Here is a 26883-nt window from a genome sequence, read left to right as displayed (position 1 = left end):
GTGGAAGACCTCTCTCTCTGTCTCTCTAACTCTGTAACTCTGCCTTTCAAATAAAAAAAATTTTTTTAAAAAGACTCAGTTCTAATTTCTTGAAGTGTAAAATTATTGATGCTGTCAGAGTGGCTGGTATCAAATCCCAGAAGCTGGCAGGCAAAATGTGCTAAGAAGTATGCTGCCTGCACCAGTGGAGGTGATGAAGCGGAATACCCTACCAGGGGCAGGTTATGACCCCAGAAAACTGCCCTTGGAAGGAACCGTGGCAGAGCTGTAAGTTTAGGAACACAAGCAGGGAATGATCTTATTGCTGAATATCCAGAATTTGGGAATATTTTAGGAAGTGATAATGTATCAACTCAATGGAAAACTACATATAGCCTTCAAATAAGAACCACAAAGTTTTTATGGCAAGATGGTCATGATGTATATCTAAGTGAGTATATTGTGAATCATAGGTACATGGGATGCTTAACTTTGTAGGAGTTTATACGTGTGGAGTAGGGGAATTATCAGAAACTTTTAAAAAGTATTAAGAATGATTTACCATCTTGCCTACTAAAAATGCTGTATCTTTACAGCATGTTTCATTAAAGTTTTTATGAATTAACCAAATGCCTAAGGAATTGAATTTTTTCAAACACGGCCCAGCCAGCAGGTGCTACTTATTGTTTCTTTGGTGAGTCGGGAGTCCCTGAGTTAATGTTCCAAACACCACCCGGCTGGGAAACTACCCATGTGCACACTGACCTTGGGGCCTGGCTCCATGGCGGGGGCATCCCCCTCACCACTCAGTACCCTGTCTCAGATGATGTCTCTGATGGGGTTTGGAAAGGCAGGGATTCTTAATCCCAGAAAGAATGACTGGGCACCCCAGAGCTCAGCCTCATACCTTGGTGAAGAGGTCTTAACCCCCTGCTAGAAATGAAAGGCTGCTGGCTGCCGGCTGCGGGAGAGCCCCTGCTTCTGTGCACCTGAGCACGGCCCTGCCGCAGAAAATGCCTGTGCTGTCCAGAGCCTGTGGGAGATGCAGCTGCCCAGGGGCTGAGGGGCTAGCCAGATGCACGGACAGCAGGGAGAGTCAGAAGTGATGGGGGGGGGGGGGGTCAGAGAAGGAAGGGATATGTGGCCGGGGCAGGGAGCCCTCTGCAGCTGAAGCCCACGGCCTCCTACAGCAGTTGGCACCCCTCTGGCAGCGAGGGAGCGCAGAGAAAGCCCATCCACTCAGGCTGTGGCCTGCAGCCTCCCCCAGCCTTTCACACTGCCCAGCTGGCCCTGGTTGTATGCTACAGAGCTAGCAGGGGGATACTTCCACCTGTGCTTCCTTCCACCCTGCTCCTGTTGCTTCTTTCTCCTTCTCTTCCTTCCAAGTATTGTGTCCCCCCCTCCCTAACACCACTTTATCTGATCATAAACTGACCCACAGAGGACTTCAGCATGCACTGAGAGCTCAAACCTGGGCAGACACAGATTCATAAGGCAGCTGGATCAGGTGTTAATTATCCCGATTACATTATTGCACACTGATTTTGGAGAGCATAAACCTACCCTTATAAGCTCTAGAGCGACACAGGTGCTCAAGGGGCTGGTGAAGAGCTGTGATGTTAGGAACCAACACTGGTGCGCAAGATGGGTGGATATTGACACTGGCTTTGTAGGGTTTTCCCTAAAAGCCCACCCCTGCCTGACACTGCTTCCATGACAATTGTTCTCATCCCACAGTGAAGTGCAGGAAAGAACTCCTGGGGACATCAAGTGCACAGTTAGTGAGGGCTACAGGACTGGCCTCTAGGGAAGTGCATCACTACCCTAATCCCCCGTTGTTAAGCTGTGCAAGAAGACAATGTTGCCTCATGGAGTGCTATGAAGACTTGATGCATTGTCACAACTCCAGGGCTTAGCACAGTCTGCCAGGCGGGCATGATATTACAGCCAATGTTATCTCCCTCCCCCCCTTCCCCTGAGAGGCAGAAAGAGACAGGGAGACAGAGACAGAGAAAGAAGGAATGCCCACATTCTCTGTTCACTACCCAAATGCCTTCAATGGCCAGGGCTGGGCCAGGCTAAAGCCAGGAGCCAGGAACTCAATGGAATCTCCCAGTAGGTGACAGGGACTCAGCTACTTGCTGCTTCCCATGCTGGGCATTAGTAGGAAGCTGTAATCAGGAGCAAAGCCAGAACTCGAACCCAGGAGATCTGATATGGGATGCAAGTGTCCCTGTGTGCCTCAACCATTGCACAAAATATCCTCCCTGTCACCTCCTATTAGCAAGACAAAGGCACTCTTTGTGGAGAAGAACCAAGAGTGGATGCTAGTAAATCCAGTTCTTCGGAGTCTCGGACCTAAATCTCTTGTCTATTTTTTTCTCCACTCACTTGTTCTGGCACATTCAGATCCAGCTTAAGCAAAGATGCTCTCCCTTGTCCTGTGGGGTTTGCTCACACTTACACTTCCACTTACTCAGAGTCTGGGTTTGTCAGGGAGATCCTGGAGAAAACACCCTCCTCTGAGTTCAAGAAAGCAAGGCAGCTAAAATGGAGATGAGGAAGGGGACAGGTCGGTCATGCAGTCATCCAGAGCTGTGTCCTTGTTCTCCCATCTCTGGCCTGACCTGTCTTCTATTCCCTGCGGTGACAGTTCTAGTCGCAGCTTGGACAGTCCCTCAATAACAGCAGTATCACCCTCCCAGGTCGTCACGAGGGTTAGATGAGTTCACAGGTGTCAAGTGCTAAGGGCAGCACCTGATGCTTGTAATAAGCACTTGGCCAGTGAGGCTCAGCCACTGCCATGGCAGAAACGGCGCTCCTCTTGGCTGAGCTCCCAGGGCTACAAGGTTAGCTGCAGGACGGAATGCAGGCATCCCACTAGTCCCAGAGTCCATGGATCTGAGACAGGAGAGGGGACCTCTGGCTAATCCTGTGACAAAGCCATGATGGGGATGCCAAGTGCCACAGTTCAAAAGATAACACAGGGGCCAGCGCTGTGGCATAGTGGGTAAAGCTGCCTCCTTCAGTGCCGGCATCCCATATGGGCCCGGTTATAGTCCCAGCTGCTCCACTTTCGATCCAGCTCTCTGCTGTGGCCTGGGAAAGTAGTAGAAGATGGCCCAAATGGTTGGGCCCCTGGACCCGGAAGAACCTCCAGGCTCCTGGCGTCGGATCAACGCAGCTCCGGCCGTTGCGGCCAGTTAGGGAGTGAACCAGTGGATGGAAGACCTCTCTCTGCCTCTCTTTCTCTCTGTAACTCTTTCAAATAAATAAATAAATCTTTAAAAAATAAATCAAAAGATAAAAAGATAACATAAGCACACATATATTGCTGCAAACTCTCCTACTGAATCTAATTTTTTTCCTCTCCCGAGGTATGTCAGACATTTGCCTTCTATCTTTTTACAAACACCTGTGGCACCTTCCTCCACCAAGCCCTTCCCACCCAATCAGCTTCTGGGCTCAGAATCTCAGAGCCTTGGGCCCAGTTACTCTCAGATCCACCTGAAACTGGTCCTTGGGACACCCGTATCCTAATGTCCTTAATTCTCTGGGTCATTTTTGCCTCCTATCAGGGCCAAGGGCTTTGTGAGACACAATGCCGAGAGGCCAGCATTGTGGTATAGTAGGCTAAGCCTCTGCCAGGGGCACTGAAATCCCACATGGGTGTCAGTTCTAGTCTCAGCTGCTCCTCCTCCCATCCAGCTCTCTGCTAAGGCCTGGGAAAGCAGTAGAATGATGGCCCAAGTGCTTGGGCTCCTGCACCTGCGTGGGAGACACAGAAGCTCCTGGCTCCTGGCTTCAGATTGGCCCAGGTCTGGCTGTGGCGGCCATCTGGGGAGTGAACCAGCAGATGGAAGACCTTTCTGTCTCTCCCTCTTTCTGTAACTCTGCTTCTCAAATAAATAAATAAAATTTGCCGGCGCCGTGGCTTAACAGGCTAATCCTCCGCCTTGCGGCGCCGGCACACCGGGTTCTATCCCGGTTGCCCCTCTTCCAGGCCAGCTCTCTGCTGTGGCCCGGGAAGGCAGTGGAGGATGGCCCAAGTGCTTGGGCCCTGCACCCCATGGGAGACCAGGAGAAGCACCTGGCTCCTGGCTTCGGATCAATGCGATGAGCCGGCCCCAGTGGCCATTGGAGAGTGAACCAACAGCAAAAAGGAAGACCTTTCTCTCTGTCTCTCTCTCTCACTATCCACTCTGCCTGTCAAAAAATAAAATAAAATAAAATTTTTAAAAAGAAAAAAAAGTGCAGAGGGAGGAAGGGCTGCACTTTAGGCACAGGTGGGGGCACCTAGGGGCAGGCTGCACCCACACTGATGGTTTCTTGGCCAAATGCTGCTCTGTCAATGCAGGTACTCAGAACTCCTCCAGCAGACAGGTAATTAGCACCTTCTGGAAAGCCCTCATTCAAAATAATTCAACTCCTCAGACAGGCATACAGGCACGCAGTCCATTTGCAAACGTGCATCATCCCGACATCAGCTCCTTTTGGTGCTGAGCTGTACCAATGTCTGAGGCACACCCCCACCCCTGCCCGACAGCCACCGCCACTCCTGAAGAAGGGAACTGGGCAAATGGTCATGAGAGGGCCTGGACCTCTAGGGTTTCTTCTTACTTGCTAACCCATTCTGGTCTTGGAAACCAGGGGTGCCCCAAATGAACCCCTTCCCACCAGCAAAAAAACATGGGGTGTCAGGAGGCAGCCTCTCCGGTCTAGCCACTCTGCTTTGAAACAAAAGTGCAGAATACCGCGAGAGAGAAAGGCTTTCTTTGAAAGGTAAGGCCAAGGTCCGGATGAAGCCAGGGGCGAGGAGTGCAGCACTTTGTAAGGTCCAGGGCTGGCATGGTGGGCGCGCTGTGCACAGGCGATGAGGGAGACGCTGGGCGTGGGCGGGGAAGGAGCCCCCATGCTTTCCCTGAGGAGCTCAGCCTGGGAGAAGTAAGCCGGAAGAAGTAACAGATCACACGCACCCGGCAAAGACGAGGCGCCTACAACCCCAGCAGAGATGGGACCGACATGCGGCGCCGCTGGGGCCCTACGCTGGCTCAGACGCATACGGTGGCCATTCCACTGAAGGCCCTGGGCGGGAGACTCAATCCCTGAGGGGTGTTTTCCCTCACAGTATCGCTCGAAATGATTCACGGCGACGGGGAAGCTAAAATGGTGACTGAACACTGAGCAGGTTCCCCAGGGAAAATTCTGTGAGCTAAGACTTGGCCTCAGCTCCAGGGTCCCGCCCCGCCCCACGGAGACCATCCCTGCCGGCTTATGTAAGACAACATTCCCCTTCCGGCTAAAGAGGCCGTTTTCAGGAAACTCCACTCACACTCCGCCTCCTGCATTCCCACTCCCGGACACAATGGGTCTGCCAAGTGTGATTCATTTCCGCCGGGGCGAGTGAAGGCCGAGGGGAAGCTTGCGCAAGCCCACAGGCCTCTTGTGGCCCCAACATGGCTGCCCTCCAAGACGCTGTGTGGGACGAGAGCCCTCGGAACCAGGCTCTCGACGGAGCAGCCACTAGACCTTGTGGGCTCAGGGCAGGCAAGAGACGGGTCGGGGTGGGGGTGGGGGCGTCCTTCCAGCTTTTCTGGGCCTCAGTGTGGGCGTGCTATGCCCATTGTGTCCTCTAGCTCCGTGCACCTGGTTGTTTACAGCAGGTGTGAAGGGTCACTAGCAACCAGTGCAGCTCAGGCCACAACCCCAGGTACCTTAGGAAGCATGGGCGTCCCGAGCAAGCTTGTCTTTTCGCTCCCATGAAGAGAAGCCTCAAAATGAGGCATCGCCTTAGAAAACACTTGATGCTACAGAGCGAGTCTCCCCACTTGCTAACTCCTCCCAGATCCTCGGCTCACGGCGGCACTTCCACCACCTGTGCGAAATTGGCCTGGCCGGCATAGAAAATAGCGGCATCAGTTTCTCACACAACCAGATCCCGAATTTAAATGAAGCAGAGCAGGGCCCTGCAGTTCTGCTTCCTGCAGTTCTGTGTTTGGAAGAAGGCTGACCTTTAACAGAAAGCATCCAAAGCTCCAGACAGGATGCGACGATTTCTCACAGCCAGGCTAGTTGGATTTCCCTTTTACTCATTTTACTAGGGTGCCCTGTGTTCTTTCAGTTAGGGCTAAACCTGGACCAACTTGGAGGCTCACATTTCTGCACATTTCTCCCCATGGAGATCGCTGGGATTCTTGATTCAGAGAGCTGGTCAGAAAAGAAGGGGTTCAGGAAGGAGAACCCAGCTTTCTGTAGAACTCCTACCCCACGAGGGAATGAGCTTCAGATGATCGAAAAGACAAATATCCAATACAGACACTCCTTGCCTGGTGTATGATGGGGTCACCCCCTGCCAAACCCTTGTTAAGGGAAAAATACCAGAAGGGGGGAATGTAGTGAACACTTCATCTACTGAACACAGCCAAGCAGCACAGTGCACTGCAGAGGATGCGCTGTTTGCCTGCAGATGTTACCAGCTGTGGTCCAGCCACACCACTGGCAGTTACTCAGCAACAAAGAGGAATGAAAGGTTGACACATGCATATTCTGTGGGTGAATCTCCAGAGCATTATGCCAAGTGAGAAAAAGACCAATCCTAAAAGGTTACTGTCTACCACCGCCAAGTAATTACTGAGGACAGGCTTTTTAAAATTAAACCTGTAGCTTTTTGATACTTAGACTCAGGCGTAGTTGTAAGAAGCAGTGCAGTCTTTTACTCAGTCTCCCCAACTGTAACATCTCACCATAAGGAGATGCATTCTCTTTACACAACATGCTTGAAATGGTAAATTTCTTTTTTTCTTTTCTTTTTTCTTTTTTGACAGGCAGAGTGGACAGTGAGAGAGAGACAGAGAGAAAGGTCTTCCTTTACCGTTGGTTCACCCTCCAATGGCCGCCGTGGCTGGCACACTGTGACCGGCACACCGCGCTGATCCGATGGCAGGAGCCAGGTGCTTCTCCTGGTCTCCCATGGGGTGCAGGGCCCAAGCACCTGGGCCATCTTTCACTGCACTCCCGGGCCACAGCAGAGAGCTGGCCTGGAAGAGGGGCAACCGGGATAGAACCCGGTGCCCCGACTGGGACTAGAACCTGGTGTGCCGGCGCCGCAAGGCTGAGGATTAGCCTAGTGAGCCTCGGCGCTGGCCTTGAAATGGTAAATTTCTAACAAAGCCGAGCAGATCAGCTGGCAGAGGCTGAGGACAGCGTGGAGGTGCAAAGTGGGTGTGGTTATAAAAGGGCAAAGGAGGGTCACGGTGCTGAAGGACACGTGTATTTTGACTCTTACCATATTCTGGGATGTGACATCGTATTGCAGAGTTGTAAGATGTTACCAGTGAGGGAAGTTGGGAAAAGGGGACTGGGTGGTTTCTTAAAACTGCATGTGAACCTATAAGAATCAAACAGCTTTCTGAGTAATTATATTAGGAGTATTGTTATTGTGTGTGTTATTGTGTGTGTATGGAAGAAGCTCCTGGCTCCTGGCTTCAGATCGGCGCAGCTCTGGCTGTTTCGGCCAACTGGGGAGTGAACCATCGGATGGAAGACCTCTTTCTCTCTCTGCCTCTCCTCTCTGTGTAACTATGACTTCCAAATAAATAAATAATCTTAAAAAAAATATTGACTTATTTCAAAGGCAGAGTTAGAGAGAGAGAGAGAGAGAGAGAGAGAGAGAGAGAGAGAGAGAGAGAGAGGTCTTCTACCTGCTGGCTCACTCCTTAAATGGCTGCAACATTCAGAGCTGGGCTGATTTGAAGCCAGGAGCTTCTTTGAGGTCTCCCATGTGGGTGTAGGGATCCAAGGACTTGGACCATCTTCTACTGCTTTCCCAGGCCATAGCAGAGAGCTGGATTGGAAGTGGAGCAGCCGGAACTCACACTGGTGCCCATATGGGATGTTGGCGCTGCAGCGGCTGCTTTTCCCACTGTGCTACAGGGCTAGCCCCTACACCCTGTATTCTTGAGTCATGATTCTGAGTAGAAAGTGGAGGTTTTTCCCTGCTAATGTGCTGGGAAAGCAGTGGAGGATGGCACAAGATAGCTCCTGCACCCACTAGGGGGACCCCAAGGAAACGCCTGGCTCTTGGTTTCAGATTTTTGCCCAGCAGTGGCAGTAGTGGACATTTCGGGGAGTGAACCAGAGGATGGAAGACCTTTCGCTGTCTCTCCTGCTTGCTCACTCTCTAAATAAATAAAATTTAAAATTTCAAAAAAGAAAACGGAGATTCTGATGTAAATAGAAAATGCTGGGGCAGGTGCTGTGGCACAGTGGGTTCAGCTGCTCTTGGGATGCCTATGTCTACTATCGGAGTGCCAGTTAGAGTCCTGGCTTCTCTGCTTCCGATCCAGCTTCTGCTAATGCATCATGGGAAGCAGCAGATGATGGCTCAAGTGCTTAGTCTCTCACCACTCAATGGGAGGCTCAGATGAAGGTCTAGGCTCCTGGCTTCTGCCTGGCCCAGTCCTAGCTTTTGTGGGCATTTGGGGAATGAACCAGCAGATGAAAAGTGGATCTCCCTCACTCTTACTCTGCTTTTCAAATAGGAAAAGCCACCATTTAAGAAAAATGTTAAGTAAAAACAGAAAACAAAAAAAAACCTGCAGTCCTAAATTTGAACATGAACTCATTTTTTTTCCCCCCAGCTTTTATCAACTTACATGGTCTAGAACCCAGGACCAACACAGGAACATTAAGCTTCCTAATTCTCAAATTGCAGTCTTGAAATATCATTTTCTACTATGAGAAATCAGGGTTTCTCAGACAAAAAAGTTCCAGGATTATCTAGTAACTTCTTGCCTTGGGATGAAACTACAGATTCCAAGGTTCTAGCAAAATGACTGAGGCCAACCTGAAGAGGCTTCTCCCAAAACTGGGGCACTTTTGCTTCAAAAAGGGTAATTTCATGGATGGATAGCATTGGGAGCTGGAAAGTGAAATATTTCACCATGACCTTTGATGGTGAAGCAAGTTTTGACTTTGAGGGACAGAAGTTTTTGCCTTTTTTGTTTTCCTTTTAAAAAATAACTTTCTAGGTCATGGGACATGCTTAGGACAGTTAAAAATTATAAACTGTTCAGTTAAAAATAGAGAATAAATTCATTTGAACAAAACTCACCAAATATATTTGAACCCAAGAATTTATAATGTTTTTGAAAAATTAATAGCTCATCCTCTAAGGATGATAGGAACCAATCCATTATAAATGTAAACATGTTGAAATCTTACTTTATACTAAATTGATCTTCTGTATATAAAGATAATTGAAAGTGAACCTTGATGTGAATGGGATGGGAGAGAGAGTGGGAGATGGGAGGCGTGGGTGGGAGGGCAGTTATGGGGGGGGACCCACTGTAATCCATAAGCTGTACTTTGGAAATTTATATTTGTTAAATAAAAGTTAAAAAAAATGAAAACATGGAAAAGTAACATAAATGGGAAAATAAGCACTCATCCTACCTTTACACATAAACTGTGCCACACTAGGTGAAGGCAAATTATTTCTTTATTTAAGAATTCCAACTAACAAATGAAAATACACTGAGCTCGTGGAGAGCAGGCATTTGGTGCAGTGGTCAAGATGCTGCCTGGGACACATAACTTGTATACCACACTGTAATGCCTGTGAATGGGTTCTCCCTCCACTCCACATTCCAGCTTCCTGCTAATGGACACCCCGGGAGGCAACAGGTGCTGGCTCAAAGAGTTGGATTCCTGCTAATCTATGTGAGAGACTTGCTTTGGGTCCTAGTTCCCAGCTTTGGCCTGGCCCAGCCCTAAAGACTTTAGGCATTTGAGTAGTAACTCAGAAAATGGGTGAGCTCTCTCTTATGTAACAACAACAACAAAAATTTAAATGTGCCTAGGGGAATTATCATAGGTCCTCCATATACACCCATTTATAAAAGTGCCAGAAATTTAATGAGAAAATCAGTTCGTGCCCATCATCCAGTTTGATACATTGTTTCACCTATTCTAGATGCCTGGATCCTGTCAAGCACCATCCTCTTAAGTATCCCCCAAGAAAACAGAAGCCAATTCAACCAGAACCCAACACTGAAGGTCCAACTGAAGTTTCATCCCAACTTGAGACAAGCAAGTATGATGAAAAGTGGCCTTCACTCACCACCACTGCAGAGCCTTGTCCTTACTGCTCACTCTTCAGATTTAGTCAGAGGCCAGTATTACCAGTTCAAATTATAAAACACTCAGAGAAAAATAAAATTCATATGAACAAAATTCACCGAATATGCTTAAAAGCCCATGAATGCATGCGTTCATCCTCAGATGATTCAAGTTTTCAGCACATTATAGCAATAAAAACCAATGTGCACAAATACTAGATAGAAGAGGAATACTAAATTGTTATTTACCCCAGCAGGCATGAAGCTCATGGTCTTGTGTGGCTGTCACTTCTGCAGTGTCTGTCTTCACTGGAGCTTTTTCTGCTGCTCCTCATCCTCCTGTTCCCCGTCACCTTCCACCTTTCACTTCACTGGACCTCAGCAGGAGCTTCCAGTCAGAGTCAACGCCACACACTCGGGCTTTTAATCAGTGATCTGCAAACCACTGAAATGACACGCAAGGTGTTCTGTGTGGGTATTTTCTGCAGGATTCTGGGATCACTGACAAGGCTTTCTCAAGAGTAGGCTGTGAATAACCACAGTGATTTCCAAGATGCTTTTTCCTAATGACACATCTGTTGAGAACTGAACCAGGGCAAAGGGGTGGCCTACAGACACAAATGGCTTTTGGTGCATGTGGAAGAAGGTGAGAAAACGTGAGGTCTCACAGTTCACCAGAGATAGGAGAAAGCTCTTGTGCCATTCAGCTGTGAGTGCAGGAATGATGCAACATCAAGCATGGTCTTCATGGAGTAACTTATGGGATACGCATGATACTAGCAGCCTACTGACACTTCTGCGAGAAAACAGGCAAGCAGAATGGAGTCCATGTACCCAGATGAGACAGGACAAGTAGAGTGCTTACAAACAAGCCCGACCCTCTGCTGAGGTCCGCAAACTATGGTCACACCAAATTGTGTCTGTTGCTGTCTCTCTAGGATCTGTAGAAAATACATTTTACATTCTGTTTTTTATTCATTTTTATTTATTTGAAAGGCAGAGTGGCACAGAGAGAGACAAATGGAGAGAGATCTTCCATCCACTGGTTCACTCCACAACATTCACAATAGCTGTGGATGGGCCAGGCTGAAGCCAAAAGCCGGGAACTCCATCTTAGTCTCTCATATGGATGGCAGGGACTCAAGTACTTGAGCCAGGCACATCAGCAGAAATAGAAGGACTTCGATCCCAGGCACAAAGAAATAGGGGTGTGGTGTCCCAAACGGTGGCTTAACTTGCAGCAGACTTTACATTTTAAATGTTTATGAAAAGCAAAAGAATACTCTGTGGCATATGGAATTTTTTTGAAATTCTAATTTACGTTCCTAAATATGATTTTATTAGAATAAAGCCATGCCCAATTGTCCCCATTTCGTCAACAACTATCTCCAGATCACACAGCAGCAGAGTTAAGTAGCAAATGACACCATGTAGCTCACAAAACCCCAAATATTTATTATCTGTGACCCTGGACACAAAAGTTCACCAACAGGGTGTCACAGAGCCCAGGGCAAGCCAGCTCTCTGATCAGTCTTGCCTAGATGAAAGATAAAATCTAGATCCACAACTACCTAGACTTCATTCCTCTGCTTGCTGTAGTTTTTAAAGCCTGTGCACCACACTTGTGCAATGGTACAAAAGAACCCAGGCCGACTGCATGTTGCCCCTTTGCTGTTTCTCCCTCTGTAGTTTCCCTACATAGCGAGATGCAGGGCGCAGGAAAAACAACAGTCGCCGTGCTGGATTTAAAAGCATTTAATGACATAGCATATATTTAACAGATGGGGCAAGAGTTGAGAGGTACAGGTCGTACAACGGAGCACCAGGCCTGAGCGACCACTCCCTGGTCAGGCCCAGCCTCTGGAGTTCATTCCTATCAATGCCGTTTTGATTGTGCAGTCGGATGAAAATTTGTCATTACAATAGTTACAGTGACAGAAATGCACACTATGTATCAAATAGCAAGGTAATGAAGCAAATTATAACACAGTGTGGCAACGCACGAGCAAGTAACCATTAGAGTAACATTACTTTGTCCAGTAAATGCTTTAGTTCCACTTGTACACTTACCAATGATTTAAAGGGCTTATTATACATCTAGGTTTATTATACTTTGTACTAGAATTATCTCAAACATACAATATAATGTATTTCAGCAAAAAAAAAAAATGGAAATTACAGATTATTTAAAACAGTATCGGTTTTCTATTCCTTCTGGTACACCGACATTCTTAACCGTCGTCAGGGTTGATGCAGAAAAGCCGCATGTCGTGTGTTAGTACGTGATGCCAGATACAAACGGTTTGGTCTGTAGAGTTATGGAGAGCTGCACTTGTGGCTGCAGCAAGATCATAAGACACGATCTGTTTAATAAAGGTTACACCCACCACGGGCACTTCTAAGCGTCAAAACTGAGGGTGACCACCGGAAGTCAATGGAAGAGAATGGTGTCGGGAAACTGGTACATGTTGTCTCTGGTGAGCACAGGAGATACTGGGTAAGCACCGCTGCCTTGCATACCAACAGCACTAGAGGCGGGTTATTTCCAACACAGCCTCACAAAATTGAGGAACAGTTTTAATATTGAGCTCTAATCTATATAATTTCATTTTTTTAAAAAAAAAATCTGGCCTTCCCTCTGCACCTCAAACTTTTATAACTTGGAGATAGAGTATTTAGGTGTATTTCCCTTACCCTCCCTCCCCCCAGAAATGCTCTATAAATTAAAAAAAAAAAAAAAAAAAAAATCAACCACATTGAGGAACATTAGGCACAGAGAGTAATGTGTTGGTTCTGAGCTTGCATGCTGGAATTTCACTGAAAAGGTAAGAGAACGGCAGGATGTGAAGGGAAGGAGTTCATTTCTTTTTGCCAAAGAGGCTGAACCGCTTCTCTTTGTCTTTTTCTTTGTCCTTCTCCCGCTTGCCGGGACTGGACTCGCTGGTGATGGTGACGCTGGTGGGCAAGGTCTGTGCCCGGCTGGACGCTGGCGTGCTCTGGGTGCTGGCGGACACTTCGTGCTTATCCGAGGAGATGGCCGAGGAGATGGCCTGGATCCATGTGTTCATTTCCTCCTGGACAGAGGAGGGGACACAGATGAGACTCAACCACGAGATGTGGCTGTGAGGTGTCCCGGCCCCACCCAGATGACCGTCCCAGCCTCCAGTGGCTGGAAGGCTGGGGACCAGCATGTCTGCCTGAAGGTGAGCAGTCACTCTGGGCACTGCCCGAAAAGGCACCTCTGTTTGTCAGAGTGAGCAGAGTGAACGTGGCCCACCTCCCGTGAGAGCTTACCACCCTGGAATGCGGTCTTGCAGATCGGCCAGAGTGGGAAGACAGGGCTCTCACTCTCGGGTGTGGGGTTCCACCTTCTTTCAAACTTCAAGGGTTTTTCGTGAACCACTTCATGGTGGAGGACAACCATGGAGCACAGCTAGTTTTCGGCAGCAGAGGGCATCAGAAGCCATGCCAGCCCTGGAACCACCTCACTGGGCCTCCTGCCCCAAGACAGCGGGCAAGGTTCTCCTCTCTCAACTTCCACCGACTCCGCACTCTGTCCTCCCTCAGCAGGGGACACAAGGTGACATGCACTGCCTCCTAAGGACAGAAAGGGCACCAACACCTCCAGTAATAGTGACTGCGGAGGCCAGAAGACAGAGGCCATCTCTGCTCGTGAAGCATATGAACAAGACGAATAAAGTGATTATGCCACCAACACCGGCAACATACTCCTAAATATTTGAGAGAAATGAAACTAAGAAACTTACATCATCTTTGGCTTGGAAGAGGTACTCATTGCCGTCATTCAGTCTGCAATTCCAAGGAAGAAAGTCAGCTGTGATTTAACTTCAGAAAAATAGAAGCCCCCAGCTCTCACTGCCTCAGAGGGATATAAACAGGTCCTAGGAATCCTATCAGAAGCACCAGAGCTCTGCACATGTCACCACGTCTGGGGACCTGCACAGACCCAGCGACAGTTCCCTGGACAAGTAGCCATACAGGGGTGTGCTTGGCACAGTGGTTAAGAGGCACTGGGGACACCTGCATCCCATATCGCAGTGGGATGGAGGTCAGGCCTGGTGGTTAAGACCCCAATGTCCTAGAACAAATTTCCTGCTCCAGCTCGTGATTCCTGCTTCCCACCAACGCAGATCCTGAGAGGCAACCATTGATGCACAAGCAGCTGGCTCCCTGCTACCCACTCGAAGACCTAGACTGAGTTCTCAGCTCCTGGCTCTGGCCTGGGCCCAGCTGTGGTCACTGCGGGCATTTGGGGGAATGAATCAGGGGATGGCAGCTTTTTCTGTCTTTCTGTGTTTCAAATTAATGACTTTAACAAAGAATGATGAGTTCTTTTGAAATTCTGCTGCTGAGCTTGGATCCTCTGTATTTAAAATTTAATTCCAGGGTCTCTGACATGTAGAAAAGGTCTTCTAGGTTTTTCTTCTCATGTGTTTCAGAATAAAAGCAGCCACATGTGTGAGGCCACTGGTATGACCTGAGGAGGTTCCTTCAGCTACTGCGCTACTGTAAAGAGATGAGAGCATCACTGGTGCCACAGGGGATAAAGCCAATCCCAACTCTGGGGCTGCATCACGGGAGTACAGGGAGACAGCAGCCAGGAGTTGGGCTGTCTTCACCTTGTCTGACAAGCCAGAAAGCTTCCCAGAGTCTGGAGCACCCGCCAACAGCGCTCACGGACAGAGCTTAATAAATCATGCCAAAGGTGTCACTCTCCATGGAGTCCTAGGCCTGGTTACCCGGCATGAAATGCAAACACAGCTAAAGACCAGAGCTATAGAGCAAACCAGCATAAACCTCGGTCACATTCTGACTGCTGAAGTGTTTACTTTTTACATTTTTTAAAGATAGGATGATTTTTTTTCCTCTGCTTATTTTCAAGGGTGAGGAGAACTTCTGAGCTTGGATCTCCTCTGTGGGGATGTGATACATCCCAGGGGAAGAGACATGTGGGACTAGATAATTCTGGGGGCAGCTGGAGCAGCCACTGGGAGGCAGGTGGCAGAGGGGGCCTGGGCCCCACCCAAGCATTTCCTGTTTGTCTCCATCTGGCTCCGTGATGACTCACTTGACGCACTGCCAGTTCACTCATGAGCAAAGAACAGCATTTCCTGGGTCTGGATAAGCAGAAATGATGGAGAAATGGTTTTTCTAAACTTCCCTTAAACTAGGAATTGAGATCTTCTTTAAGTCTTAGGAAACAAGCCCTGTGTTCTAGGTAATAAGAACTCAAGTTCCCTCTCCTTCAGTCTCAGCCATGCTTTAAACCACAGGGGGCCAGTGGCTGGCTCCAGTCCCCAAAGAATCCAGTGACCTTAACAGCAATGTGGCCGAACCTGCTCCACCTTCTTGGGAGATCTAAAACAGCTCAGAGGTGACCCAGCTGAACACAGGGTACCCATGGGAGAAAACCAACCCTGAGGTGGAAACAAGCCCAGCCCTGGGCCCTGGCAGCTGTCACCTTAGCTTGAATACGTGTTTCTTCTTCTTGTAATCGAGGGCCACTTCGCACAGGGCTTCCTTCAAGCTCACGGGCACCTCGCTGTGGTAGGGAATGCCGGACGCAGCAGTCTTGGCATCTTTGTAGAAACCCATCTCCTGGTTATTGATGACACAGTACACATTGTGCCAGGACCTGGGTGGTAAAGAGAGGGACGTCAGGTGCTACTTCGTTGCCCCCTAAAGCAGTCACAATTTGGTTAATCTTCCCCCCTCCACAACACACAAAGTCCTTTGGGACTGATGGGACCTTTGGATAAGTTAGAGGATGGTGGCCTCTGCTCCATGATATGGCAAACTGTCGTACACTGATTTTACCCTAGCACCTATGTTGTCCTCCACATGAACGGTAGTCCGTTAAGAAGGCACGATTCCTTTTATGTGCTGGGTACAACCTGCACCGGTGTGCACAGCGGTCCTAGGCACTTGGGCTTACTGATGGTTGGGCACGCAGGTTTTGGAGTTAGATACAAGTTTCGGCCCCTTCTTTGCCAACTACTGGCTTTCTTACAGAAAGTGAGCTTTTATTTTAACCAGACATATCCCTATCTGTTACACAATAAAATTGGGGCTGGTGGGAGGTAACGAATAATATGAAGACCTACAGCACCCTCCTCCCACCTTCCACTGTCAGTCCCAGGAATCTGACGCCTAGGGAGGTGTGAAATCTATGAAGCCTTGTGAACATTCACTACCCTGCCACCTCGTCCTGTCCCCTGATGGGCTGATTTCCCAGCTTTGGCTGCAGTTACCTGCTCGAGGCCTTCTTGTTGTGGGCCTCCCACTCGTGCTTCCGGTTCAGGAAGCCTTCCATCTGCGCCGAGGGCATCTCCTGGGTCCTGGCTGGTAAGGTGGCAGCACTCTGGGGCGGCAGGCCAGTCTTGGCTTTGCGATCAGAGGTTGGGGAGGGGATGGGACTGGACTCTTTGGAGCTCGTCCTCTGTTCTGCAGCGCCATTGACCATTTCGCTCGTGTCCGCCGTATCTGCCATCTAGGGACAGTGGAGAGGCCGTTCAGCTAATCCCATGAGCCACAGTGGGTGACCACATCCGTCCTAACTGACTCACACACGTGGCTGTGTATAAATGCCTGGCACAGATCGAGGCAGTACAGTAAAACCATTGCACACCCCACAAAGCCAGCTGGACACCAAGGACATTAGAAGGTGGGGGAAGGATTAATACCCGCCCGTTTACGGGGAAATGAGAAAAGCGAAATGCCAGTATGAGTTTTACTGCACTCTACTCCTCTGATCAATCCATTTTCTCTACTGTAACTCAATCATCTCCTCTTAGGGTTACTTTAGAACAAAAGGACAACAGTTAACAATCACACGCATTAAATAGGAGAGAGTGGACGTTATACAGCAGCCACCTTACACCCAAGGATGCCACCAGAAGGGCTGGAAGTTGAAGCGAAAGGGCATTCACAAACAGATCGATAGACAACTCTATCAAGAGCTACACGGCATTCCCCCGGAAATAAGACAAGGAAAGACCTCTGGGATCTGAAAATGCTCTCTGGTTCTCCTCCCCCAGCCCTCAACACATTATCAAAAACACATGCAGAAATTAGGACGACAGTCATGCATTTCACATCTACCATCCCCGTTAGACTTGGGAACGGAAAGAGCTGGAAGGAAATGAGGCAAGTCAACAAACATCAATTGAACCACATCTGCCCAAGTTGTATCGTGAGTGGGTTGTAGTTTGTGTTAAAGGAGCTGGAAAAGCCAATCACAGTCACTCAACACCACACAGCTATTTACCCCCAAACAAAGACAGAACCAGGGCCTTCCCCATCACAGGTTGGTTGATCACGGTGCCTTGCTGCACTGAGACGAGAAAGCCCAGAGCGAGCCGGGCTGCCAGTGGCTCTGACCCTTCAGGCTGCAGACGTCTTCGGGAGCGTTCCTTTCCAAGCTCATTTAAAGTGTAACCCTCATGGCTTTTTCGGCTTTGGACATGTAGTAGGGTCTTGATTCATTATCGCTTTCAGCCTGTGTACCGTCAACTGTGTACCATTAACTGTAATAGCCCCTGGCTGGTAACACCCAGGGTGTGGGATTAGCGAGTTAACTAAAGCTGGGTGTGGCTGACGCTTTAGTGGATTACAGACAACCTGCACCCCTCACACACGGACAAACACGGAGGTGTCAATGGCACGCTCATTAGATACGTCCCCCACCACTGCTGCCCAGAACCAAGTGGCACCAAATTAGCGGCAACAACTTCAACAGGATAAACGGTAGACTGGCCACCACCACCTGAACACTCAGAGCTGTCAACCCTTGGGAGCTGCTTCTCTCGCTGAGGTCTTATCTGCACGGATGGACCCAGTGCTTGACAAAACTGACCCTTTGGAAAAAGGGCTGGTGAAAGCTCTGAAGGGAGGGAGAAGTCCCAGCTTACATCCTGTCTGTGCAAATGATCAGTCAGCATTCGTGATTAGGGTGAGACTGGAGGCTATGCAATTTAAGGATGTTTTTGATTGGAACACTTTCTTCTCATAGCAACAGGGAATAAGGATTATTGGGGCAGAAGGAGAAGGCAGCATGTACGTGGTGTGTACTTGTGTGTCTGTGTGTTGTGTAGTGACTACCCTGGCCTTGCAAATGACAGTCTGTATACATATGCCTAAGAGCAGTGGGCTATTTAAATATTTCTGTCTTTTCACTTTTAAAGCGAGAGCTGTGAAAGGGGAAATAAACCAAAAAACAAAATCCTGAACCAAAAGAATGTGAGTGGATTTTCAAGCTGACACATTTCTTCTAGTGTGAGACTTGAGGACACTTCTGGTGAGGAGGAAGTGAGTGTGGTCTGCAAGGCCTGAGCCCAGGTGTGAGTCCAGAGAGAAAATGGGGTTAGTATATACAGAAAACAGGCTAAAAAAAAATTTCATGCTGCAGGTTTGACTCCAAAACTGCTAGTGACAGCAATGACCTGGATACAGATGTTTACTTGGAAAAAGGCTACAATTTATCATACTTGGTCAGACTCCAAGGCAGGTGAGGGCCAGGGAAGCCTCTTCTGAGGGGAATTCTGCAGCAAAAATTTTTTCTTTAGAGTTAGAAGGAAAGAGAAAATCCCAAACCCATATGCAGAGATAATTAATGTTTATGCAAATGAACCACTAACCAAGAAAACAAGGAAAATAAAAGGAACAAAATGAATTTTAATGGACATGTGCTTTAAGCATGCCAACAGACAGCACACCACCAGAGACAAACATTGAAAGCAAATCACAGTGCTATGATCGAACAGTGGGTACATGTGGGTACATCCCCTACCCTATCCCGCCCACCCCCACGTTGCTTCTCTTTCATGATTAGTCCGGAGTGCTTTAGTGGCTGAGCACACCTGAGATACTCAGATCAGGAGGTGAACACAAATGCAACGTGACAGCTAGTAGCACAGGAGCACCCAACTGGTTTCCAAAGGGCACGAAGCAACACTATTTTCAAGTTCATTAACTTGAGTCTCTGCACCATCACTGAGAAGAACGCAGTTTTTTTGTTTTTTTTTTTCTTCTTCCAATATAATCCAATTGTAATTAAAAATTTGTTCTGGTAAGCAACAATTTAAAAATTTCAATAAAAATATGAGAGTGAAATAGCATTCACTCTCCTTTCTCACATGCTTACACAGTTCTGTTTTCTTTTTTTGGTCTTCTGAATATAAAAAGCATAAAACTGGATATCGGTCCTGATGATACAAAATTGAAACACACACACACATATATATATATGGAAACATCACATATATACATATAGATCAATGACACACAATATAATCTGGAGCCAAGACATCAGCCAGGGCTCCTTGATGACCAAAGACGATGAATTTTGGTGTGTTTTAAGGCAGAGACCCAATAATGGTGCACACTATCCCCAGAACATAAGAAGCTTGGCATCTATCTCTATACCCATCTACAGTCACAAGTAGATAGATATGTACATAGAGATAAGGAAAAACAAACAAGATGCTATATGATGTTATCCTGACAAAAGAAAAAAAAAAGACATGCATCATGAAATGAAAAGACAAATTAGACTTAACTCATGGAGAACACATATCAAAACAGGTTTCTGATTCTACTAACACATTCTACATATGGCAAATGAGCAAGTGGACGTCTCACAGGCCTTGCTGTATTACGGGTTTGGTTTTTTATCAGTACCATGAAATCACCTCTTTCATCCGCTCCTACTCTTAAAGAAAAGGATTTCTGTTAAAACATTTTCAAACCCTGCTGGCAGCCTGATACATGCCATCATAAAAGACTCACTAGGGAACTTAGGGAAAAGTTGTGCGGAAATGAATGACGACTCCCCGGGAGGCAGCTGGGTCACACGGGGAGTCTGTCTGCACACCCTGATGGGCTTCCGAGGCCAGCCTGCCACTCGCAGCCTTCAAGTAATCAGGATGAACCAAAATGGCTTTCGTCTTGTTTGTTTGAAAAATGCAAACACTTTTGACATCCCCAAGTCATTGACTGAAGGGAGAGGCCTTGCAAGCCTGATGAGTAGGCTTCCCAAGCACCTGCTGCCCGCCAGCCCTGTGCTGCACCCCGGGCCTGGCAGTGGCAGTGGCAGGTCCTTTGACTTTGAGGCTGGCTGCGACGGCTGCTGCATTCCCAACTCAGGGGTTGGCAGGAAGAAGCTGGAGAGGAACTGGTTTCTACTGGTTTATAAAAATGAATGTAGCACTCAAGGGTCTCAAAATGGTTGAGATTCTGCACTGAAAACTAAAATAGCTTTCTGAGAAGATCCGACTTCCCTTTGTCATCTTCAAAAAAATCCAAACTGAATGTATCGTGCGTGGAATGTTACACAGCTGACTCCAGGTTTTAATCTTGGTACTGGAGGTCTCCTTCCTCACACAGCAGTCTTCCTAGTCACTAGTTAACTAAGGCAGGTTAATAAGAGCTGTAAAGGGGGCTACATATAGCACAGTACTGTGCCCTGTTAGTATAACTGGATGTGTCATACCTGTTAGATTCTAGTTTTCTTCTTCATTATGATGTAATTTCATTTAATTTCAATTATTCATGTAAAGGCTTCGCTGTAAAAATCTTAATAAAGTAAAAAGCTCACAATAAAATAAACCAAAAATAAGTATGCTGCTTTAAGGCAACTGAGCATCCATCAGTTAAAGAGACTCAAACAAACATGAATGAAATGCAAACAAGTATGAAACCAAGGAAGGCTAAGAATTAAGTAAAAATTTTAACACTTTGTGTGAGGTGGGAGGGAGCCAAGAAGTCAAAACCGACAGGATTTGGAAAGAGTGGTTCTTGACAACTGGTAGTGAACTTCATAGTGTAGACCAGGGCTGGTCACTGGCTGTCCGTCTATTAAAGTTTCTGTAGTTTTGGTAGGTTTGAGAGCGGTAACTAACCCGTGGAGATCCCTGTTCAGCCGGCAAACCATTCTGGGAAACTTGTTCTCCTCTTGAAGTATCCCTGGGAGGGGAGAGGGAAGGATGGAAGACAAAAAGACAAGGAAAAGAAAGTAAGAAGACTGGGGGAAAACAACATCACTCAATCGCATCAGGAGCTTCTCCCTTGGGAACCCTCTTTCACAGAATGCAGCTGCTTTGAAGGCTTGGCCCAGCCAAGTGCTTCAGACAACTCCTGCTATAAAGACTGCGCAAGCTCCCCTGCCTGCCCTCCCACCGATCAAAGGGAGCACCCGGGACGGGCACAGCAGTCAGCCTTTCAGAAACAGAGAATAATGTCTGCCTTTCCTGTGACATCACCGAAGCCTTTCAAAGAGCCTCATCACAAAACCACGGGCCTGAGACCTGGGCGCCTCACACCCTCCATGGAACCACATGGACACTCCAAGTGTGTGTGCACACACACACTGTAGTGAGGATACTGTCTACCTGCCACTTCTGCCACCCACAGAGCTATGCAACTGGCCAGCTCCGTGTCCTCTGTGTTATGCAGGGGTGACTACGTAGATTCTACATTGTCTGCAGAAGCAACTAATGGGAAGGGGCACGTGGACACAGATGCTACCAGAGCTGAGACTCCAGCCCCTGGGGCTGCCCACAACTCACCACTGTTGCTGGGACTCGGTCTCCTCTGACACCTTTGTGCTTGGCTCGGGAGAAGGCGGCCGCCTCTTCCTCTCCTCTTCCTCTTGCTGTCTGCGCACTTCCAGTAGCTCCAGCTGAGGGCGAACACAGTCATGTCTGGCAGAGCCACAAACCCTCTCTGAGGGAAGGGGCTTTGGGGGCCCAGGCAGTCTTCCTGTCCAGTTTTCTACAGTGACTCAACACCACACATCCAGAGGCTCTAACAGCCTGAGCAAAATGGCAACAGGTTCATAGCAACTGCCACCACAACCCAAGACTACAGCAAACCGATGTCTATTGCACAGGCTGGCAGGATTCCTCTGAGTTGTTGGTGTGCTCCGGGGGAGCCAGGGTTTAATTACAAAATTAACCATGCAGTTCTCACCTTTGCTGACACCCCCCCCCCCCCCAGCTCAGAGAAGTAGAAGAGACACAGATGCAGTAACTCTTAAGGAAGCCACTTGTACTGTGGTGAGGGTCTGTGTTCAGCCAAAACCCAAAGAACACATAAAATGGCCACAGAATGGCCTAACCTGAAACGAAGCCACTTTGTGAGCAATATGCATGCACCCAAAGAATTTTTTTTTCTTTTTTAAACTTGAGAGGCAGAGAGAGAAAGAACATGTAAGCACTTCCATCCACTGGTTCACTCCTGAAACGCCTGCAACGGCTAGGACCAGGTCAGGCCAAAGCAGGGGCCACGAATTTAATCCAGGTTTCCCACATGCATGGCAGGAATCCAATTACTTGAGCCATTACTGCTGCCTCCCAAGGTCTGAATTAGCAGTAAACTGGAGACCCGAATGCACGCACCCCAACATACCATGCAGTCATTTTAGCCATTGGCTGAATGCCAGCTTTGGTACTGTTTTTAACGCACGAGCATGAAAATACATTTTAAATCACAAGAACTGTAGAACTCAGAAACAGATTTTACATCCTCAAAGAACGTTCTCTAGCAGGAGTGCAAAAGTCTTGGGAGAGCAAATACCAGTACAAAGGCCTATTCCAAGACTTTTACGTGGGCAGAAAAGATGATCAGGATTGGAGTGGATTTAGAATGTCCGAAGACCAAGCTATTACTTGGTGAGAATTCTAATTCTGAAATTCTGAAGAACATTTTAAGGCTGTGCCCCCCCGAAGATCCAAACTTCTATGAGATATAAGCAGAAAAAGCAGATCAAAAGATAAAATCACTATCCCTTTGTTCCGGGGCAGACAGCTACTATTAAACGATGGTAAATCCAGATTCCCAGAAGGTGACAGGTCCTTTTTCTCCTCCCCGAGTCCTATTCCAGGGACTCACCAATTTTAAGATAATTCTTACTGCTTTAAAAAAAAAAATCAAGAAAGAGAGTGAACTCTCTGGTCTAACAGGCAAGCAGTGGGGGAAGGGGCGCCCACAAGAAGCAACAGGCAAAGCTCACAGGCATCCAGTAGCTGCTTACCGTTGTCAGCCTCTCCAGGGCGGAGAACCTCTCGTCCCAGGTGGCTGCAGACTTTTCAAATGCCTCGTGGCGCTTGATGAGCTTCTCCACCTCGTCCACGCTCTGGCCTATTTCTCGGCTGGACAGGTAGGGCTCCTGCCCGAGCAGCCAGGCCTCGGCCACGCTGGCATCCCTTGAGAACTGATGGACCTCCAGAACTGCACAGAGCACCAAGAGTGAGCGAGTGCAGCTCAGCAGCCACCCAGCACTGCTGCCCCTGGTGGCGAGGGCCTGCACAACCAGTTTATGGGCAACCATGTAACAACTCAACTCTGCAGTGGTCACTTAACATTTAGAGTGAAAAGCACTGGATGAAATTAACACTGCATTTTATTTGCCCAAATGCAAGCCATATTTCAGCATGTAATCTGTACAAAAAATTACTGAGATCCATTACAGCCTTGTTTTTCTCCTAAGTCTATAAATGCGACATGGATTCTATGCTCCCTGCACCTGAGGACATTTCAAGTTCTCAGGTGCTGTATGTTTGGCAGTGCCTATCGTACTAGAGGGCACAGATCTAGAAGGTATGCTCTGCACCCCCACCCCCACCCCCCGGCACTCCTCGGTGAGGTCAACCTCACAGCCCTGCAGGGACTCACTCTACACCCAGGCAGAGCATGCTGAGGGAGGGACAGGCACAGAGAACCCTTTGTTGGATGACAGCTGGGTGCTTTATTTTAGGGGGTTAGGGGGAGGCAAGGATATGAGAACACTACAGATATTATGGAGGACAGTGCAGGCTGAGGCTGTTTCATTTTGTTCCTCCACACACAAGGAGATTGGTGGAAGGATGTACACCAGTTCTGAGAGGTAGGTTAGAACTCGGCCTGTGCTATGGCTGCATCTCGTCAAGCGTCTTGGGCTGTGCAGGCAAGAAATGCACTGTGATACTAAAGCTGACTGGTTTGTTCCTTCAGCAGCTTGGCAACCCCCACCACGGCCACACAGAGAAAATGCTGCCTCTGCACCAGGGACATGCTAGCTCTTCATGGCAGGGACTGTGCCAAGTCATCACTGTGGCCCCAACATACAACCTAGTGCCTCGTTCGCAGCAGTGATTGAAAATGCCTTGGAATTCTCAAAACCTACAACCCAAATCCTCACCCAAAGAATGGTCACAGGTGAGATTCTGAGGGCAGTGGCCCCATAGCAGGTGGCTTCTCTAGCTCCTCTAAACAGCTTTCAAAAATGGAGCCTTGGATTTGGTTTCATATTAGGTACAGACAGGTTTAAAACATAAGGACAGAGTCCACAGCTCCAACACAGAACGGCAAAGCACAGTAAATAATTCTGGAACTGGGCTATGTATAATGTTCATACCAATCATGAAACTCCTAGTACTATACTTTACAAACCCTGTGTTGGCTCAAGCATCTCTTTATAAAATGAGGAGTAAAAACAGAATCCACCTTACAGGGTCCCTGTGGGGAGTAGACGCATACATGAATTTTAAACCATTTAGAACAATGTCAACTCACGACAAAACCTTAAGAGATGTGAGCTTTCATTCTGTTACCAACCCTCCACTGAGAACATCAAATACAAGACGTAATCAGATCCATTCCCTACCCTCCTGACTCTGAAGAACTCTTCTTGAAGACAACTGCAGGAGGGGGCAACCCAGAGGGACGTCCAACTGTAAAGAACACTCAGATCCTACTTTTAACACTGAGCTCCATCCCTGGGTGAAAAATAGCGGTTATGCCATGGGGAACTTACTTATTAATCGCATTTAGTATGAAGTAAAGGACATTAAAAAGAAGCATCTAGAACTCCAAAAATCATTAAGTAATAACATGACGTCAATTAAAGCAGAAAAACAAACGTGCATGCTTCCCGTGGTACCCAAAAAAGCAGAGACAAATGAAGTACATCCTTACTCAGTCTTAACCACTCCCACCGGTCTTCCCACTTGTCGATCATTTCTTTTCTCTTTTCTGTCAGCTGCAGTAACTTTTCCTTGATCTGTATGGAAAGAAGGAACCCAGGGCATCTGAATGGGATGCACCACACCCTCAGTCTTCCCTTTGATGGGTCATTTCACAAAAACAGACTTTCTGCAGAGGCCAGGCCAGGAACCATCTAAGGATTGCTCAGTCTGTTTCCTGGGAGAGGGGATGAAAGTGTGGCATTGCTCCTTCCAGAAAGGGCTGGGAGGAAGACAAGGCTCTGCCAAAGCTGCTTTGTCACGAGCAGGCCAACAATGCACTCAGCCTCTCGGGACTCTGCTCCCTGCAGCACATGCATTCAGGAAGGGAGGGGGCCATGGGGGCAAAGCGCCGACCTCTGAGAGGACATCGTTCCCATGAAGGGGCCACACAACGAACTTTTCCTTTTCCCCTTTAGCACCATCATCCTGCCCAGAAACAGCAACCGTCCTCTATAAAGCACACTGATCTGGGTCATCTGTGACGGGCAAGAGGTGTCAAAGAGGGATAAGGCTGATGACAGATGTGAGAGAAGCTGTTTTGCAACCTGCAGCCCTGAAAACACTGTCTTCTGTGCCATATGTATACCAGCTCTGGCCCGGAGTCCTACATAGTCTTATTCTAGCACACAAGAAAGAACAAAGCAGTTCTGAAATCTTTGTGTGTGTGTGTGCATGCAGGTGCCTATGAATGTAAACATATATTTATGTGTGTGTCTGTGTGTACATGCACATCCACATACTCTCACACAAGTTAGAGTAACGTTACATCTTACAACCAGCTTCAGTTATACCCATGGCCCCAGAGCCCAGCAGGGTCCCACCTCTTCAGAAGCGTAGTGTTTTCTCGCCAACAGGGATTTCCCAAGTTCAATGCAGGTTGTGAAACTGTCATTACGAGCATCGATTTCAGCTTTGATACCTTGATGATTGTTCATTAACAGTTCCACAGAGGATACATCCCTAAAATTAGACAAATAATACCCCTTTAGGAGATCAAGCTTTTCAAAGAAAAGAGTAGGGCTTAATAACACACATTAATTTGAAGGAAATTGTCTGGCAGCCTAATTTAGCCTTCCAGGTCTGACTCACAGTCTGGACACAAGTTGGGTCACTGGAGCTAAACCATAGTGACAGCATCACTTCAGGACCAGCTGTACAAGCAAACATTTGAAAGGAGGCTACTTCTGGTTCTGTGTATGTACCTGAACAATTCCAATTTTGCAGTCTAGACTTTGATATGTAATTCAGCAAGATTCTCTTGAAGACAGTACAGAGGCAATAACAGGTGCCCCAACCATATCCCTATGTGTGAGCTACCATAGGTAGTTGCTACAAGTCTCCTTATTCAGACATGAACAGCTACAAAGCCTGGGAGCCAGCTTAGAAATCAGTGACTGGTGGAGCTTCCAGACCTCCTTATGGATCAAAATCTGCTGACCTTGATCCAGGAAATACAACTGTTTTATATACACATGATAATAAAAATATTGCCTCTCTTACGGCATAGTTCATGTCTCCATTACCATGGGAGGGGAGCTGGCAGAGGTGAATTGGAGGTCATACATTTGCTGCTTATTCACATATTCTCTTCATTGCTTTGTATGAAACAAAAAACATTAAATATTAAAGCAGATGTTGAGGGTAAGGGACATCTTTAGTGATGCGTTTGTGAAGGGATCAAGCAGGTTTTAATCCACAGATCCGCACACACGAAAGGCGAGCTCAGAAAGCCACCTCATTCCAAAGACGAGGCTGAGTTACAC

The 26883-nt window shown here is 47.8% G+C and overlaps 1 protein-coding gene across 2 annotated transcripts in view; it reads right to left on the bottom strand.

Annotated features, from left to right (window-relative positions):
• Positions 1–11837: 11837 nt before the first annotated feature.
• The window catches only part of SPTBN1 (spectrin beta, non-erythrocytic 1), a 209488-nt gene continuing 194442 nt past the window's right edge, over positions 11838–26883 (bottom strand). For both annotated transcript variants that reach the window (XM_062209440.1, XM_062209441.1), the window contains 9 exons: positions 25942–26080; positions 25071–25155; positions 23149–23345; positions 21683–21795; positions 21017–21080; positions 16370–16608; positions 15580–15753; positions 13865–13907; positions 11838–13171 (listed from right to left, as the gene is read on the bottom strand). In XM_062209440.1, coding sequence (XP_062065424.1) covers positions 12956–13171; positions 13865–13907; positions 15580–15753; positions 16370–16608; positions 21017–21080; positions 21683–21795; positions 23149–23345; positions 25071–25155; positions 25942–26080 — 1270 coding nt within the window. In that variant the 3' untranslated portion in view covers positions 11838–12955. The remainder of the gene's footprint in view (positions 13172–13864; positions 13908–15579; positions 15754–16369; positions 16609–21016; positions 21081–21682; positions 21796–23148; positions 23346–25070; positions 25156–25941; positions 26081–26883) is intronic.

Source organism: Lepus europaeus, chromosome 13, assembly GCF_033115175.1.
Source record: "Lepus europaeus isolate LE1 chromosome 13, mLepTim1.pri, whole genome shotgun sequence".
In the NCBI taxonomy this organism is placed as follows: domain Eukaryota; kingdom Metazoa; phylum Chordata; class Mammalia; order Lagomorpha; family Leporidae; genus Lepus; species Lepus europaeus.
The sequence above is the reverse complement of the archived record's forward strand: the minus strand, read 5'-3'. Positions and strand labels throughout refer to the sequence as shown.